Source organism: Mesoplodon densirostris, chromosome 10 (genome assembly GCF_025265405.1).
Source record: "Mesoplodon densirostris isolate mMesDen1 chromosome 10, mMesDen1 primary haplotype, whole genome shotgun sequence".
Taxonomy (NCBI): domain Eukaryota; kingdom Metazoa; phylum Chordata; class Mammalia; order Artiodactyla; family Ziphiidae; genus Mesoplodon; species Mesoplodon densirostris.
In genome coordinates, this window is record NC_082670.1 from 62470264 (window position 1) to 62486169 (window position 15906).

Sequence of the window (15906 nt, forward strand, 5' to 3'; positions counted from 1 at the left end):
GGCAACTCCATGAAGTGTAATTATGACGTTTATTGTGGGTACTTACATAGGGGGCAGTACGGGTGGACAACCACCAGAGGCATTTGCAACTGAACCCTGTGCTGCCAGAAGGGGCGTGGGAGAATTTATTTATTTAAAAAAATGTTTTCTTGTTTATTTATTTTATTTATTTATTTTTGGCTGCACTGGGTCTTTGTTGCTGTGCGCAGGCTTACTCTAGTTGCGGAGAGCCAGGGCTACTCTTCGTTGTAGTGCGCGGGCTTCTCATTGTGGTGGCTTCTCTTGTTGCAGAGCACGGGCTCTAGAGCACAGGCTCAGTAGTTGTGGCACACAGACTTAGTTGCTCTGCAGCGTGTGGGATCTTCCTGGCCCAGGGCTCAAACCCGTGTCCCCTGTATTGGCAGGCGGATTCTTAACCACTGCACCACCAGGGAAGCCCCGGCATGGGGGAATTTAAAGGGACCAAAGCTAAAGATAGAATCTGACTACTAAGCGAGAAGCACATTCGTGCCAGTGGGAACTGGGGGTTTCTCCTCCCTTCTGAGGTCTCATGAACATTATTCCTCATGGACCATTAACCATCTGGACTAGCAAAATGCATTCTTCCAGTTTTCGTATCAGATGAAGGCAAGAGTAAGAGTTGATAGGGAACTTATCTGGCTTGGATTCATTCCTTGTGAGTAGGCTAAAGCTCAGAAAGGGGACTGTGGGCCTAAGATAGAGCTGACAAAGTGAAGTCAGTGTGGTCCAGCCACATAGATGGCATGCTTTCTTCATCCCATCTCAGTTTACAGTCATCTTTTTGGACAGTCCTAGCAGTACTTGCTGAGTTCAGGAGATGTTTGTAGGTGATGATGGCTTCTGGTTGAAGTTATGGTTTCTTTAAATTTTCTTAACAGTGGTGGGAGGTGGAAGGTTCCACCCTTTCAGGGGAAGATGACCATCATCTGTGACTTGGTCCACTGAGTAATGGGGCCACTTTACAACAGGTGCCAAGGTCTGCAGTCTACCTCATACTTCAGTTGGAGGATGGAGGGAATGAAAAGTGCCCGTTGAACTGAGAAGATAGCTTAAGACTGAAAAAGAAGGCAGGCAGCTCCGTATAATCAATGGATCAGTTAAATTAGAGGGTAATTTACTCACATGGTGAGATCAGGTGGATGAACTAGAAGCATTTGCAGCTGCACTCGCACCACTGAGGGGCCACTGGGACAGTTTTATAGTTAACCTAGGTATGGGGGTATGTGCTTGGAAATAGGAAGTGCATTTCTTCTTTCTTTTTTTTTTTTCTGGGAAGTGCATTTCTAAGTCAAGTTTTATGAATGGGTAACTAGTCTGGTGGGCTATGGGAATGTGTCAGTGAAGGTCTTCATCATTGTTTGGAGACTGTTAGAGCATAGAGGCCACCTGGAACTAACGATCCTAAAACAGTAAGCGCTTGATGACAGAAAAGTGATTTTACCTCATAGTACAGTCATAGGAAGGGTCATTGGAGGGACAGGAGGAATTGAATGGGCCCATGATGGTGGCAGTTATGCTAACAGCCATACATACTTCTTTGTAGACTCTTGGTTTGATTTTGTTTTAATATGCTCTTTCTTGCTTTTTTCTTTTGCATGTTGTGGTTTTGGGCAGCATTTTACTCTCTTTTGTTCTCTACCTCAGTTGTCAATTTTTGTCTTACCTTGTTCTCAATTCAGCCAGCCTTCTTTGGTTTGGTTGTTGACTCAGTGGCTAAAACAGAACAAGGGTCAGCCGGGTTTCTTTTCCCTTTTGCAGTTACTTGAGCTGCAGCCACCATCTACATACAACTGCCCTTCAAGGACATGTAACCTATTCTGCTGAGTGCCCACCTTTTCAGTCCTGGGAGCTGATACTCAGTACCTTTTTTTTTTTAATTGGCTGCACCACGTGGCATGCGGGATCTTAGTTCCTTAGTTTCCTGACCAGGGATTGAACCTGGTCAGTGAAAGCATCCAGTCCTAACCACTGGACCTCCAGGGAATTCCAGTTGCTTTGTTTTTTAAGAAGAATTATTGATCACTTTGCTGATTATAAAAATAATGTACAATTCAGGGAACATAGAAAAATAGGAATGGAAAGCCCTCTAATCCCACTTGCCAGAGAAGATTAACTGCTGAAAACACTTTGGTGGCCAAGGCTTAGGAACTTTTTTGTGCATATGCAAACTGTGCTTTATTTTTATTTTGTTTAAGACATAAGTGAGCTTATAAGTGTAATTTCTAAAACTTGCCTCTTAATTTACTTTTTTGGGGGGGAAATTGGGAAAAGACAAAAATATAAAGAAAATAACAGGCAGGCATATTTCCAACACACAGGAGTAACCTCTTCTAACATTTTGGCATATGTGCAGTCATCATTGTACAATCTTAAAAAAAAAGAGACCTTGAACATAAATGTTGTGTTAAAAAAATCAAATCACTACAAATAAAGTCTCCCTTTAACTGTTATTTCCAACCTCTCCACTCCCACATCAGTAGGAGTTTTTGTCAATCTTTTTAGGCCATTTAAAAACCTTTCGAGTGCTTTTATGTACATCACACCTAAGAAATTTACACATAAATATGATTTTAGGTTTTTTCTCCAATTATACTTAAGTTCTTTTTAACTTAGCATACATTTTTGATACTGTTGGGAAAAGCAGTCAGGCGCAGCTGCTTCTCTCTAGCATAACTCTGCAAGAGTAGCCCTGGCTGAGGACATTTTCTTGCAAAGAAATCAAGAGCCCTCATAGCCTGTGGTGTGCTTACAGCCTTTTGAGGGACTATCTTTACCTGTTCAGTGCTTAATGTATACCCCTTTTTTCTTCTTTTTTTTTTTTTGGAGAATTATGTTTTTTAAAAAAATATTTTATTTTATTTTTGGCTGTTTTGGGTCTTTGTTGCTGCACGCAGGCTTTTCTCTGGTTGAGGTGAGTGGGGGATACTCTTCGTTGTGGTGCGTGGGCTTCTCTTGTTGCTGAGCACGGGCCCTAGGCATGTGGGCTTCCGTAGTTGTGGCATGCGGGCCCAGTAGTTGTGGCTCGCAGGCTCTAGAGTGCAGGCTCAGTAGTTGTGACGCACGGGCTTAGTTGCTCTGCGGTATGTGGGATCTTCCCAGACCAGGGCTCGAACCCATGTCCCCTGCATTGGCAGGTGGATTGTTAACCACTGTGCCACCAGGGAAGCCCCCCTTTTTTCTTCTTAGGTGCATGTGTCAATGGCCCCCAGGCCTTCCCTTGCTTTCTGTATTTCAGACCCCATGGGTAAGGGGCCAAGGTCCTTCTACTGTATCATGAAGGGTGGTGCTGGTATCTGTTCCACCTGCATGGCTTTGGCTGTGAAGTGGATCCATTGGTCATGGGGGACCAATAGATTGCAGGGGGTTCAATCTTGTACACTCTATTTTCTTCTCTTGCTCTAAGTGAATACTGTATCACTTGAGCCTAGTGTGTGTGTTGTCTGTTCTCAGGAACTTAGAATTAAGCTCTGGTCTCTTCTGTGGGTGGCACTGATCTGCTTTTTAACCTTGGCTGCATAGCTTGACCACCCAGTGAACAGTGAAACAATTGTATTGTTTCTTAAAGGTCTTGTACAGTCTTTTAAATTGTTGTGTGGTATTTCATCCTATAAAGTGCTACACTTTTATTTAGGTGTATTGATGGGCAAGTAGGTCATTTCCAATATTGTGTTATTACAAAGTACTCTAGTGAACACCTGTGTAAATGCCTGAATACCTGTGCAAGTGTTTTTCCAGGGAGCTTCCTAGAACTGAAATTTCAGGGGCATAGGTAATATGACTTTTTAGCTTCACTGCAGACTTTGAAACTACTTTTCCTAGTGGCTATACACATTTACACTTCTGTCCAGTGGTTTGTGCTTTTGTTCTTTTTTTTTTTTTGGACAAGAGGTTTTAAAATACTGACATAGTCATATATCACCCTTTTTCCTTTGTTTTCTTAAGAAATCCTTGCCTACCCCAGGGTTCTTACTCTTTTTTGTTTGTTTTAATATTTATTTATTTATTTATTTGGCTGCGTCAGGTCTTTGTTGTGGCACACAGGATCTTTAGTCGCGGTATGCGAACTCTTAGTTGTGGCATGTGGGATCTAGTTTCCTGACCAGGGATCGAACCCAGCCCCCATGCATTGGGAGCATGGAGTTTTAGCCACTGGACTGCCAGGGAAGTCCCTGTTTGTTTTTGAAGTTAAATCTTTAGCTAGAACTTGTTTTTTGTGTGATCCCCTGCAGGTACTGAAGGATGGTTGTAACCGTCTATCTAGGAATGGAGTTGCAAGTAGTAACTGTACGTTTAACTTAATTATGCGTGACTGTTTTCCAGTGTGGCTGCACAATTTACATTTCCACCAGCAGTGTATGAATGTTCCAGTATTTATCTCTACATCCTTATCAACATATGTTATTTTCTGACTGCTTGATTCTAGCCATCCTAGTGGATGTGAAGTGGTATCTTACTGTGGTGTTGATGTGCTTTTCCCTGATGACTAATGCTGTTGAGGATCCTATGTGTTTTTCAGCCATCTTTATATTTTCTTTGGAGAAATGTCTGTTAAGATGCTTTGTCTAATTTTAATTGTGTTGTCTTTTATTATTGAATTGTAAGTTATTTATATTTTCTAGTGACAAGTCCCTTATAAGGTATGTGATTTGTAAATTTTTTTTTCCCTCTCTGTGGGTTGTCTTTTCACTTTCTTCATGAGACCTTTGAAGTACAGAGTTTTAATTTAGGTGAAGTCCAATTTATCTATTTTTTCTTTTTTTTGCATGTAGTATGCATTTGGTAGAATCCATTGACTAATCCATTGTCACAAAGTATTACGCTTACATATTATGATAAGAATATTATAGTTTTAGCTTACATTTGGGTCTTTGATCCATTTTGAGTTAATTTTTGTATATTGTATTATGTAGGGGTCCAACTTCATTCTTATTCATGTAGACATATAGTTGTCCAAGTACCACTTGTTGAAAAGACTGTTCTTCCTCTCTTTGTGTGCTCTTGGCACACTCGTTAAAAATAAATTGACCATAGACAATTTTTGGACTCTTAATTCTGTTTCATTGATCTGTACGTCTGTCCTTATGCCAGCACCACACTGTCTTGATGACTGCTGCTTTTTTATAAAGTTAAGTTATGAAATCTATTCTCCCAGCTTACGCTTTTTAGTTTTAGTGATTCAATTTTTTAATAGATTATACTCACTCAAAGTTACTGTAAAATATTGCTGTAGTCCCTGTGCTGGACAATATATGCTTGTAGCTTATTTATTTCATACATAGTAGTTTGTACCTCTTAATCCTCTACCCCTGTTGTGCCCCTCCTCCCTTCCCTCTCCCCATTGGTAACCACAAACGTTTTCTCTGTTCCTGTTTTGTTATATTCATTTGTTTGTTTCATGTTAAATTTTAATTAATTTATTTATTTGGCCATGCCACACAGCATGTGGGATCTTAGTTCCCTTACCAGGGATTGAACCCACGCCCCCTGCATTGGAAGCTTGGAGTCTTAACCACTGGACTGCCAGGGAAGTCCCTGTTTCATTTTTTAGATTGCATATTTAAGTGATAACATACAGTATTTGTCTTTCTTTTTCTGATTTATTTCACTAAGCATAATACCCTCCAGGTCCAGCCATGTTGCAAATGGCAAAATTTCATTCTTATTTATGGCTGAGCAATACTCCACATCTTCTTTATCCTTTCATTTGTTGATGGACACTTAGCTTGCTTCCATGTCTTGGCTGTTGTACATAATGCTGTTATGAGCACTGGGGTGCATGTATCTTTTCAAATTAGTGTTTTTGTTTTCTTTAGGTATATACCCAGGAGTGGAATTGCTGGATTATATGATGGTTCTATTTTTAGTTTTTTGAGGAACCTTCATACTGTTTTCCATGGTGGCTGCACGAATTTACATTCCCACTAACAGCGTACTAGGGTTCCACATCCTCACCAACATTTGTTATTTGTTATCTTTTTGATGATAACCGTTCTGACATGTGAGGTGATATCTCACTGTGGCTTTAATGTGCATTTTTCTGATGATTAGCAGTGTTGAACATCTTTTCATGTGCCTGTTGGCTGTCTATATGTCTTCTTTGGAAAAATGCCTATCAGGGATTCTGCCCATTTTTTAGTTTGGTTGTTTGGTTTTTTGACATTGAGTTGTGTGAGCTGTTCATATATTTTGGATTTTAACCCTTTATCGGTAATATTGTTTGCAAATATTTTCTTCCATTTAGTAGATTTTCTTTTCATTTTGTCAGTGGTTTCCTTTGCTGTGCAAAAGCTTCTATGTTTAATTAGGTACCATTTGTTTATTTTTGCTTTTGTTTCCTTTGCCTTAGGAGACAGATCCAAAAAAATATTGCAATGATTTATGTCAAAGAGTGTTCTTCCTATGTTTTCTTCTAGGAGTTTTATGGTTTCTGATCTTACATTTAGGTCTTTAATCCATTTTGAGTTTAATCTTTACTTCATTTTGAGTCTATTATTGTGTATGGTGTGAGAAAATTTTCTAATTTTCATTCTTTTACATGTAGCTGTCCAGTTTTCCCAGCACCACTTATTGAAGAGACTGTCTTTTTTTACATTGTATATTCTTGCCTCCTTTGCTGTAGATTATTTGATCATAAATGTGTGGGTTTATTTCTGGACTCTCTATTCTGTTCCACTGATTTATGTGTCTTGTATGTGTGTGTGTGTGCACACGTGTGCAGCACCATACTGTTTTGATTACTGTAGCTTTGTAGTATAGTCTTAAGTCAAGGAGCATATCTCCAACTTTGTTCTTTTTTCTCAAGATCACCTTAGCTATTTGGGATCTTCTGTAGTTTCATATAAATTTTAGGATTATTTGTTTTAGTTCTCTGAAAAATGCTGTGGGCTTTTTGATAGGGATTGCATTAAATATGTAGCTTGCTTTAGGTAGTATGGACATTTTAACAGTATTAATTCTTCCAATCCATAACCACAGGATTTCTTTCCATTTCTTTGTTTCATCTTCAGTTTTCTTCAATAATGTTTTTTTAAAAATTAATTTACTGGCTGTGTTGGGTCTTTGTTGCTGTGTGCAGGCTTTCTCTAGTTGTGGCGAGTGGGGGCTACTCTTTGTTGCGGTGCACGGGCTTCTCATTGCAGCGGCTTCTCTTGTTGTGGAGCATGGGATCTAGGCCCGTGGGGCTTCAGTAGTTGTGGCATGCGGGCTCTAGAGCGCAGGCTCAGTAGTTGTGGCGCACGGGCTTAGTTGCTCCACAGCATGTGGGATCTTCCTGGACCAGGGCTTGAACCCGTGTCACCTGCATTGGCAGGTGGATTCTTAATCACTGCACCACCAGGGAAGTTCCTCAATAATGTTTTATAGTTTTCAGAGTATATAGGTCTTTCACCTCCTTGGGTAAGTATATTCCTAGGTATTTTATTCCTTTTGATGCGATTTTAAATAAGGTTGTTTTCTTGCATTTTCTTTCTGATTCTTCATTACAAGTAAATAGAAAAGCAATAGATTTGTGTATATTAATCTTGTATCCTGCAACCTTACTGAATTCATTTAGTCTAACAGTTTTTTGGTGGAAGCTTTGGAGACTTTAGGGTTTTCTATATATAGTATTATGTCATCTGCAAATAGGGACATTTTTACTTCTTCCCTTCCAGTTTGGTTGCCTTTTATTTCTTTTTCTTGTCTGATTACTGTGGCTAGGATTTCCAGTACTATGTTAAGTAAAAGTGGCGAGAGTGGGCATCCTTGTCTTGTTCCTGGTTTTCGAGGGAAAACTTTCAGCTTTTCATCATATGGTGTTAGCTGTGGGTATGTCATAAATGGCCTTTGTTATGTTGAGATATTTCCCTGTAAGCCAACTTTGAAGAGAATTTTTATCATGAATGGATTTAAATTTTGTCAGATGCTGTTTCTGCATTTATTGAGATCATGTGGTTTTTATTCTTTATTTTGCTAATGTGGTGTATCTCATTTATTGATTTATGGATGTTGAGCCATCCTTGCATCCCTGGAATAAATCCCATTTGATCATGGTGTGTGATCCTTTTTATATATTGTTGAATTTGGTTTGCTAATATTTTGTTGAGGATTTTTGTGTCTAGGTTCATCAGAGATACTGGCCTGTAATTTTCCCTTTTTGGTAGTGTCTTTGTCTGGTTTTGGTATCAGGGTAATGTTGGCATTGTACAATGAATTTGGGAGTGTTCTCTCCTCTTCAAAAGTTTGAGAAGAATAGGTATTAGCTCTTCTTTATATGTTTGGTAGAATTCCCCTGTGAAGCCATCCAGTCCCGAGATTTTGTTTGCTGGGAGTTTTTTTATTTCTAATTTAATTTCACTACTAGCGATTGGTTTGTTCAGATTGTCTGTTTATGATTCAGCCTTGGAAGAGTGTAGGTTTCTAGAAATTTATCCATTTCTTCTAGGTTGTCCAATTTGTTGGCATGTAACTTTTTGTAGTATTCTCTTAGGATTTTTTTGCATCTCTGTGATATCGGTTGTAGTTTCTCCTCTTTCATTTATTATTTTGTTTTTTTGGGTCTTTTCCCTTTTTTTGTTAAAGAGCCTGGTTAAAAGCTTATCAGTTTTGTTTATTTTTTCAAAAAAAACACACCAGACAGTTCTTAGTTTTATTGATCTTTTCTGTTTTTTGAAATCTCAATTTTATTTATTTCCTCTCTGGTCTTTATTATTATTTCTTTCCATCTGCTGACTTTGGGCTTCATTTATTCCTCTTTTTCTAATTCCTTTAGATGGTAAGTTTGGTTGTTTATTTGGGATTTTTCTTTTCTTGAGATAGGCCTGTATTGCTATAAACAACTGCTTTATCTGTGTCTCATAGATTTCGGAAAGTTGTGTTTTTATTTTTATTTGTCTCAAGGTACTTTCAGATGTCCTCTTTGATTTCTTCTTTGACCCATTGGTTTTTTAGTAGCATGTTTAGTCTCTACATGTTTGTATTTTTCCCATTTTTCTTCTTGTAATTGATTTCTAGTTTCATATCATTGTGATTGGAAAAAATGCTTGGTATACTTTCTGTCCTCTTAAATTTGTTAAGATTTGTTAAGAGTGTTTTGTGGCTTAGCATGTGATCTATCCTGGAGAATGTTCCATGTGCACTTGAAAAGAATGTGTATTGTGTTGGTTTTGATGGAATGTACTATAGATATCTATTAAGTCCAGTTGGTCTAATGTGTCATTTAATACCACTCTTTGTTGATTTTATGTCTAGATGATCTGCCCATTGATGAAAGTGGGGTGTTAAAGTCCCCTACTGTTATTGTATTACTGTCAATTTCTCCCTTTATGTCTGTTAATATTTGCTTTTTGTATTTAGGTGCTCATATATTGGGTACATGTATGTTAACGAATGTTATATCCTCTTTTTTTTTTTTGGCTGTGCCGTGTGGCTTGTGTGATTGTAGTTTCCTGACCAGGGATTGAACCTGAGCCATCGACAGTGAAAGTCCTAACCACTGGACTGCCAGGGAATTCCCACATATTTTCTTCTTGTATTGATTCCTTTATTATTGTGTAATGTCTGTCTTTGTCTTTCGTTATAGACATTGTTTTAAAGTCTACTTTGTCTGATATGAGTATAGCTGCCTCAGCTTTCTTGTTGTCTCCACTTGCTTGAAATATCTTTTTCCATCCCCTCATTTTCAGTCTGTGTGTGTCTTTAGCTCTGAAGTGAGTCTCTTATAGGCAGCATATAGATGGATCTTGTTTTTATATTCAATTAGCCACCTTTTGTCTTTCGATTGGAGCATTTAGTCCATTGACATTTAAAGTGATTATTGATAAGTATATACTTTTTGCCATTTTATTACTTGTTTTCTTGTTTTTTGTAGTTCTTCTTTGTTCTATTCTTCTGTTCATTTCTTTCTTTGTGGTTTGATGATTTTCTTTAGTAGTATTCTTGTGTTCCTTCTCTAGTTTTTGTATACCTATTATAGGTTATGGATTTGTGGTTATCATGGGGTTCATATATGTTGACCTGTAACTATATATACTTGTTTTAAACTGATAATCATTTAAGTTCAAAATACATTCTAAACAATTTATATTTTTCATTCCCCTCCCCCACATTTTGTTTTTAATTTCATATTTTACATCCACGTTTCTCCCTTAACTGTTTACTGCAGTTACAGTTGATTTTACAATTTTTGTGTTTTAATCTTTGTGCTAGCTTATTTAAGTGGTTGATCCTCGGCCTTTACTATATATTTGCCTTTACTAGTGGGGTTTTTCCTTTCCTATAGATTTTTTAAAATTAATTTATTTAATTTATTTATTTTGGGCTGCATTGGGTCTTCATTGCTGCGCACAGGCTTTCTCTAGTTGTGGCGAGTGGGGGCTACTCTTTGTTGCAGTGCCCGGGCTTCTCATTGCTGTAACTTCTCTTGTTATGGAGCACATGCTCTAGGCGTGTGGGCTTCAGTAGTTGTAGCACATGGGCTCAGTAGTTGTGGTTCATGGGCTCCAGAGCTCAGGCTCAGTAGTTACGGCGCACGGGCTTAGTTACTCTGCGGCATGTGGGATCTTCCTGGACCAGGGCTCGAACCCGTGTCCCCTGCATTGGCAGGTGGATTCTTAACCACTGCACCACCAGGGAAGTCCCCTTTCCTATAAATTTTTACTTTTTATTGTAGCCTTTTCCACTTAGAGAAGACTCTTTAACATTTCTTTTAGGGCCTGTTTAGTATTGATGAACTCTTTTAGTTTTTTGCTTGTCTGAGAAGTTCTTTATCTTTCCATCAATTGTGAATGATAACCTTGTTGGTTAAAGTGTATTAGGTTGTAGGTTTTTCCCCTTTAACACTGTAAATATATCATGCCACTCCCTTCTGGCATGCAAAGTTTCTGCAGAAAAATCTGCTGATAGCCTTATAGAGGTTCCTGTATATATGACTCTTTGTTTTTCTCTTGCTGCCCTTAGAATTCTCTTTATCCTTCATTTTTGCCATTTTAATTATAACATTTCTTGGTGTGGGTCTCTTTGGGTTCATCTTGTTTGGGATCTCTGAACTTCCTATACCTGGATATCTGCTTCCTTCTTCAGGTTCAGGAAGTTTTCAGCCATAATTTCATCAGATACCTTTTCAATCTTTTTCTCTGTCTCTTCTTCTGGAACCTCTATAATGTGAATGCTGATATGCTTGATATTGTTTCAGAGGTCTCTAAAACTGTTCTCATTTTTTAAAAAAATCTGTTCTTTTCTTTGCTTTTCTGATTGGGTGACTTCTCTTATTCTACCTTCCAGATCACTTGTGCATTCCTTTCTATCAGCTGGTCTGCTGTTAATTCCTTCTAGTGTGTTTTTCATTTCAGTTATTGTATTTTTCATTACTGACTGGTTCTTTTGTACATTTTCTAGTTCCTTTTTAAAATTCTCACTGTGTTTATCTATTCTTTTCCTAATTTAGTTACCATTCTTATTACTGATGCTTAGAACTCTCTGTCTGGTAAATTACTTATTTCTCTTAAATTAGTTTTTTTTTTCAGGGCGTTTCTCTGGTTCTTTCATGTGAGACAGACTCTTCTGTCTTCTCATTTTACTTAACTTTCTGTGTTTCTGTGAAATTAGGTGAAACAAGTTACCTGTCCCAATCTTGAAGGGGTGTCCTTGCGTGAGAGCGTTCCTATACAATCTGTGTGTGCCCAGTGTCTTTGGTGCGAGAGCTGGATCTGACGTGAGCATGAGTCACACCTTCCCCCAGGGTGTGCTCACAGCTCTCACCTTAGTGGGAGGTGGGGCTGGAGATGGAGGGGTTAGAGCTAGAGCCAGGTGTGAGCCAGAGCTTCTCCTATGCTCAATAGCCGACACCACCCTGTTGGGAGCAGGGGTGTGTCTCAAGTTGCTGGAGCAAAAGCCCTGAGGGTCGGGTCCAAGCCTGTTCTGTTTCTTCTAAGTATGTGCTCTCCTCCCTCCCAGGACTGGCACCCTTGCCACCCTTGCCCAGTCTGCTGCCTCTGCATCTCCAGCAATAGCCACCCTCAGATGCAGTGTCAGGTCTGTTGCCCAAGTGTGCACTCTCCTTAGCAGTGGCAGCCTTCACCCTAGTGGGGAGCTGCACCAGAGTTAGAGGGACTGGAGTGGGTGCTTGCTGTGGGCCAGGTCGCATGCTGGGGCGGTCGCGGGAAACCAGCCAGTGCCCCGGGTGGTTTCAGTCTGCTTCCTTTACTTTGTTTCTGGGAGTAGGCAAGTTTGTGCATGCTGTTCACGAGTGGAGCCCTCCTGTAAGTCCCACTGGTTTTCAAAGCAGCCAAGGGGACTCCTCTTCCTGGTGTTGGACTCCAGATCTGGGGTGCCCAATATGTGGTTTGAACCCCTCATTCCCCAGTGAGGATCTGTGAGCCCATGATTATCCCCCCTTCTGTGTCCCCTCCTCTCAGCTTAGGTCCCAACATAATTTCTTCTTCTCCCTTCCTGCCCAACTCCTTGTGGATCTTTCTTTATAGCCTTGGTTGTAGAAGAGTTTTTCTGCCCATCTCCAGCTTGTTTTTAGTGAGAATTGCTCCACATGGAGATGTGTTTTTTTAAAAAATATTTATTTATTTATTTATTTGGCTGCACCAGGTCTTAATTGCCTCATGTGGGATCTTCGGTTGTGGCATGTGGGATCTTTTAGTTGCAGCATGCGAACTCTTGGTTGCAGCAGGTGGTATCTAGTTCCCTGACCAGGGATTGAACCTGGGCCCCCTGCATTGGGAGCGCAGAGTCTTAGCCACTGGACCACCAGGGAAGTCCCATAGATGTATTTTTGATGTGTTCGTGGGGATGTGAGCTCATTGTCCTCCTACTCTGCCATCCTTTTTCTACTCTGCCATCTTGATCTCTTCCCTCACTTCCAACTTATTCTTTTTCTAGATTGTGTTGTGTATTATGTGGGTCTCTTGAGTTTCCATATGTTAGGATCAGTTTTTCAATTTCTACAAAGAAGCCAGCTGGGATTCTGATAGGAATTTTTTTGAATCTATGGATAAATTTGGACAATATTGTCATCTTAACAGTGTTTTGTCTTCTGATCCATGAACAACGAATGTCTTCCCATTTATTTAAAGTTTTAATTTTTTCTAACAACGTTTTGTAGTTTTCATAGTATAAGTTTTGTTCTTATTTTGTTAAATTCATTCCTGAGTATTTTATTCTTTTTCATGTGATTGTAGATGGAATTGTTTTCTTAATTTTATTTTTGGTTTGTTCATTTTTACTATGTAGAAATACCACTGATTTTTTTTAAAGTAGAAAAAAATTTTTTTTTCTATTTTTTTGAGATATAATTGGTAACAGCACTGTATAAGTTTAATGTGGACAGCATAATGATTTCACTTACATACATCATGAAATGATTATCACAATAAGTTTAGTGAACATCCATCATCTCATTTAGATACAAAATTTAAAAAATAGAAAAATAATTTTTTCTTGTGATGAAAATTCTTAGGATTTTCATCTTTCTTAACAATTTATATATATAATGTACAACAGTGTTAATTATATTTATCAAGTTGTACATTACATCCCTAGTACTTATTTATCTTGTAACTGGAAGTTTGTACCTTTGACTGCCTTCATCCAGTACCCGTGACCCCTGCCTCTGGTAACCACAAATATGATCCCTTTTCCTGGCCTGCTTGATCCTGACAGGCCCCACTGTGCAAATGTTCATGAGTCCTTTTCTCAGAAATCCAAAGATGACCCTAACTAACAGCATCTACTTGCACCATCTTTCTCACATCCCTCCTGAACAGTAATGTTGGTTATTTCAGTCTCTTGCCAGTGACTTCTGATGTCCCAGCAAATGGCATTGTCCCCAGTAGTGCTGAAAAGATACTCCCGAGAGCCCAGCAGTGATACATACAACTAACGCAGACTTGCTTGCACTCTGCTGGGTAGACCTTGAACAGGAGTGATGCCTCCAGGCAGGTGGTATGCTGTCCATCCAGCTCAGACCAAGGCTTCAAGGGAGCGAGGACACCTTCAGATGGTAAAGAAGGAAGAAGAGGATGAAAGCTACACTTCAGTGCCAGCTGCCAGACCACAGACACTCAATCGTCCTGGCCAGGAGCTGTTCCGCCAGCTCTTCAGACAGCTTCGCTACCATGAGTCTTCTGGGCCTCTAGAGACTCTGAGCCGGCTCCGGGAGCTCTGCCGCTGGTGGCTGAGGCCAGATGTTCTTTCAAAGGCCCAGATTCTGGAGCTGCTGGTCCTGGAGCAGTTCCTGAGCATCCTGCCAGGGGAGCTTCGGACCTGGGTGCAGCTGCATCACCCTGAGAGTGGTGGGGACGTTGTGGCCTTGTTGGAAGAGCTACAGAGGGACTTCTGTGGGACACCATGGAGGGTGAGTGTGAGCAAGTGTGCGGTGCCCAGTGAACTCTGCCTGCTCGTGAGCCTGCTTGTGGGTGTGGGGGGGGGGGTGGGCCTCTGAACCTTCAACACGGAGGAATTCAGGGGAAGTCTTCCCTTCTCATTCCCATGGCACCTGAGCAGCTAAGAACTCGACCCTAAGCAAAGGACCATTTAGCAGGCAGCCCTTCCCTCTTTCCCAGAGGAATATAAGCTCCAGGAAGAAGAGGGTCTGCAAGTATCCATAAACAGTAATGAGGTTTTGGACACATTGACTTACAGTGCATAAAGTACATCTCCACCTAACTTGACTTGTACTGACCTGTAAAGTGGGGGTGGTATCTCTTGCTCGTACATGGGGGAATTAGTGTCAGGATCCTTGGCTTCTAAGTACATCTTGAGACCTAGAAGAGCAGTCTACACAAACCATGTTACTTCTTTCTCAGTAAACTTTTGAGGATTTGTTCTTTGCGGGAGAGATGGGGAAGAAGAGTGGTGAGGGGCAGCCCAGGGCTAGGAAATTGGAAGATCACAATTTTAGACTGCATTCCACAACCTCGGTGTTCTTGCCAACATTGTGGTACCTTCAAAGCCTCAGTTTTTTAAAACAAAATGGAAAACTGATCTAACAGTGAGAATTTGTTACATATTTGAGTGCCTACCATGTGCCCAGCCCTGGGCTTGGTGCTGGGAAACAGAGCTGACAGTCCCAGTGCAGGCAGTGGAGCAGTGGGTCAGTTAAAGTGCACTCTGCATGCCCCTCTGCCCCACTCAGGCCAGCCTCTCAATACTTCTCCGTACCTTTGAGGTTTTTTTTTTTTTTTTTTAAAGAGCACTTATCATTTTTGTAGGCTTTTAAAAAATTTTATAAAGTATGTATAATTCTACATGTATGATTCATGCATAAATGAAAGTTATTTTTAAGATTTCTGAAACATATTTGACATACTTCTCCCCTAAATTTAATATAAAAATTAGATCAATCAATTAAAACATCTGAACATTGTCTACCAGCAATAAATGGTAACAAATACTAAACAAGAAAACCTTTTGCCCAACATTGGGTACTATTTTTTAAAATCTAAAAGAACATTTATAATTTTTACTGAAACCATGAGTTGATCAGAATGACCTAAAGATAACTTTTAAAGCAAATAAGGTACATAGTAGGTACAAAACTGTGGCTTGGGTATATTGAAGTCAGTCGAGAGCTAGGTGTGTGGTTTAAAAATCCATGAAAACATTGCCAAACGAGCGGAAAGGGCCTACCTGGTTGAAAGCTAGTTAGAAATTAGAAAACAAAAAACAGAGCCTGGAAAAAAGCCTACCAGATTCTAAAAAATGAACATAAATGCTCAAGATGCATATAAATTATAGTTTATCAAAATTACCAAAATTTGAGAAACAGGGGTCTGAGAAAGTTTGTCCTTAAACTCATTTGTCTATGCTTCCATATTGTTACTGTTTCTTTATTCTCCCTTTGGTAGGATTTGGGAGGAACAGGAGATAAATTGCTGTGATCACTTTATCTTCTTCAGT

At 39.7% G+C, this 15906-nt stretch overlaps 1 protein-coding gene across 4 annotated transcripts in view; it reads left to right on the forward strand.

Annotated features, from left to right (window-relative positions):
- Window positions 1-15906, forward strand: part of ZNF445 (zinc finger protein 445) — a 32568-nt gene that overhangs the window by 6768 nt on the left and 9894 nt on the right. For 3 of the 4 annotated variants that reach the window (XM_060110272.1, XM_060110271.1, XM_060110274.1), the window contains one exon: window positions 13791-14362. In XM_060110272.1, coding sequence (XP_059966255.1) covers window positions 13934-14362 — 429 coding nt within the window. In that variant the 5' untranslated portion in view covers window positions 13791-13933. Of the gene's footprint in view, window positions 1-13772; window positions 14363-15906 lie in introns of all 4 variants that reach the window. The other variant, XM_060110273.1, reaches the window with a different exon arrangement.